This window comes from Acanthisitta chloris, unplaced genomic scaffold (genome assembly GCF_000695815.1).
Source record: "Acanthisitta chloris isolate BGI_N310 unplaced genomic scaffold, ASM69581v1 scaffold28927, whole genome shotgun sequence".
Lineage (NCBI taxonomy): Eukaryota > Metazoa > Chordata > Aves > Passeriformes > Acanthisittidae > Acanthisitta > Acanthisitta chloris.
In genome coordinates this window covers 425-2,254 of record NW_008684697.1, presented here as the reverse complement: position 1 = coordinate 2,254, position 1,830 = coordinate 425, and the positions used below count along the sequence as shown (strand labels likewise).

The window sequence follows — 1,830 nt, the reverse complement described above, 5'->3', positions numbered from 1 at the left end:
AGGGAGAGAACTGCATCATGGCACCAGGTATTGGGAGACAGCTAATTCCCCTGCACTCCCAGCACGGCTTGGCAACAAAGAAGTTCACAGCCCACCCACACCTGCTGCCAACAGCATCCCATGGGAACCAGCTATGTCCTTCAGCTTAGATGTCACGTGGATAGTGACCAACCAGCCCCCCAGAATGGAGGGTGCCAGGTGCTCCTCACCTTGTGGTGCTGCTTGACAATGTTGACCAGGTTGCGGTGGAACTCCCTCCTGCGCTCCAGCAAACGTGACGCCGACAGGTGTGGGCGACCATCCACCTTCTCCTCTGCAAGGAGGGACACCAGCATCACCCACAGCACCTGAGACAGGCCCAAACCTCAGGAAGGATAGGATCAGAACCCCACCAAGGGGCTGCACCACTGCCAGAGTCCTGCCCCCTCATCCTCTCTCTTGTCCCAAAAGCATTTCCCACTTCCAACACGCCCAAGCCTGAAGATGACAATCTAATGGGCCAAGCAGAGAGTGTCCCTGTGGGGATTCAAGAATCTCAGCCATGGAGTGTACCCCATGTCTTCGGTGCCCCAGAACTGTACATACCTTCACCCAGCACTGGCTCCAGCGTGAGCTGGTACTCAGACTTCTTCCCACTGCTGCTCAAGGTAGGGATGTTCTTCTCCTGGCGCAGCTGGTACGAAGAGGGGTAGACAGCTTTGATCTGCCCTACATGCCGCATCTCAAACTGCCTGCAACAGCATCCCAAGGGTCACACACAGAATCAACCAGGTTGGAAAAGACCTCTGAGATCATCAAGTCCAACCTATGACCTAACACCACAATGTCAATCAGACAATGGCACTAAGGGCCACATCCAGTCATTCCTTAACCACCTCCAGGGATGGTGACTCTACCACCTCCCTGGGCATCCCCGTCCAGCAGCCAGTCACCCTTTCTGTGAAAAAATTCTTCCTAATCTAGACATCAGCCTCAAGCCCAAAACAGGCTGCTGAGACCCCAAAATGGGCTACCCACCACTGCCAACGTACCTGCGCATCATGTCCTGCACCCCCTGCTTGACCTTGGCAAAGGTGATGGTCTCAGCGCGGTTGAAGAGCATCCCAACAATGGTGTCCACACTGCGGAACATCTCTTGCAGCACCTTGAACTTGTAGGGCAGAGTGAGCCCTGGGGCCAGGTCCTGGGCGAGGGTGTGGAACCGCTGGTATGCAGGAGGCTTCTCACTGCAGGAGGAAAGGGGTCAGGGCTCCTGCTGACTCAGTGTCCACCCCAGATGGTGGGAACCACCTCACGCTCCCATCCCAAACCCTTCTCTTGAGCAACCTGTAGCAGTATCAGAATCACCAGGGGTTGGAAAGGACCTTAAAGGTCATCCAGTCCCAGCCCCACCATGCCATTTGCAGGTACACTTCCCACTAGACCAGATTGCTCAAGGCTTTATTCAACCTGGCTTTGAACACTGCCAGGATTGGGGCATCTATTACCTCCCTGGGCAACCAAATCACTTCGGGACATGATGTTCCAATGCTTATGGTGGTGTCAGAGTGGCTTGGGCCATGCTCAGAGCCCTCAGACAGGGAGGGAAGACCTCCACAACACCACTGTGGGTCTGTGGCACCACTGGGAGACACCAACTCCCCTCAAATCACCCCCAAAGCTGCTCCTCACCTGCTCTCTGCCTCAGGAGCTGCCACTCCACTGTCCCTGGATGGTTGTGCTCCCGGTGTGGCTTCGCTTCCTGCTTTCCTCTGACGGATCCGGAGCTCCAGCTGCCGCACACGCTCCAGGCGGCTCCGCAGCACCGTGCTGGTCCCAGTGGGGACAGAT

At 56.3% G+C, this 1,830-nt stretch overlaps 1 protein-coding gene across 1 annotated transcript in view; it reads right to left on the bottom strand.

The window, feature by feature from the left end:
- The window catches only part of CDT1 (chromatin licensing and DNA replication factor 1), a gene marked incomplete at its 5' end in the record, with an annotated part of 4,433 nt that overhangs the window by 2,295 nt on the left and 308 nt on the right, over nt 1–1,830 (bottom strand). Inside the window, 4 exons of the mRNA XM_009079442.1 lie at nt 173–313; nt 586–731; nt 1,032–1,226; nt 1,672–1,809. Of these exons, the coding sequence (XP_009077690.1) occupies nt 173–313; nt 586–731; nt 1,032–1,226; nt 1,672–1,809 (620 nt within the window). The remainder of the gene's footprint in view (nt 1–172; nt 314–585; nt 732–1,031; nt 1,227–1,671; nt 1,810–1,830) is intronic.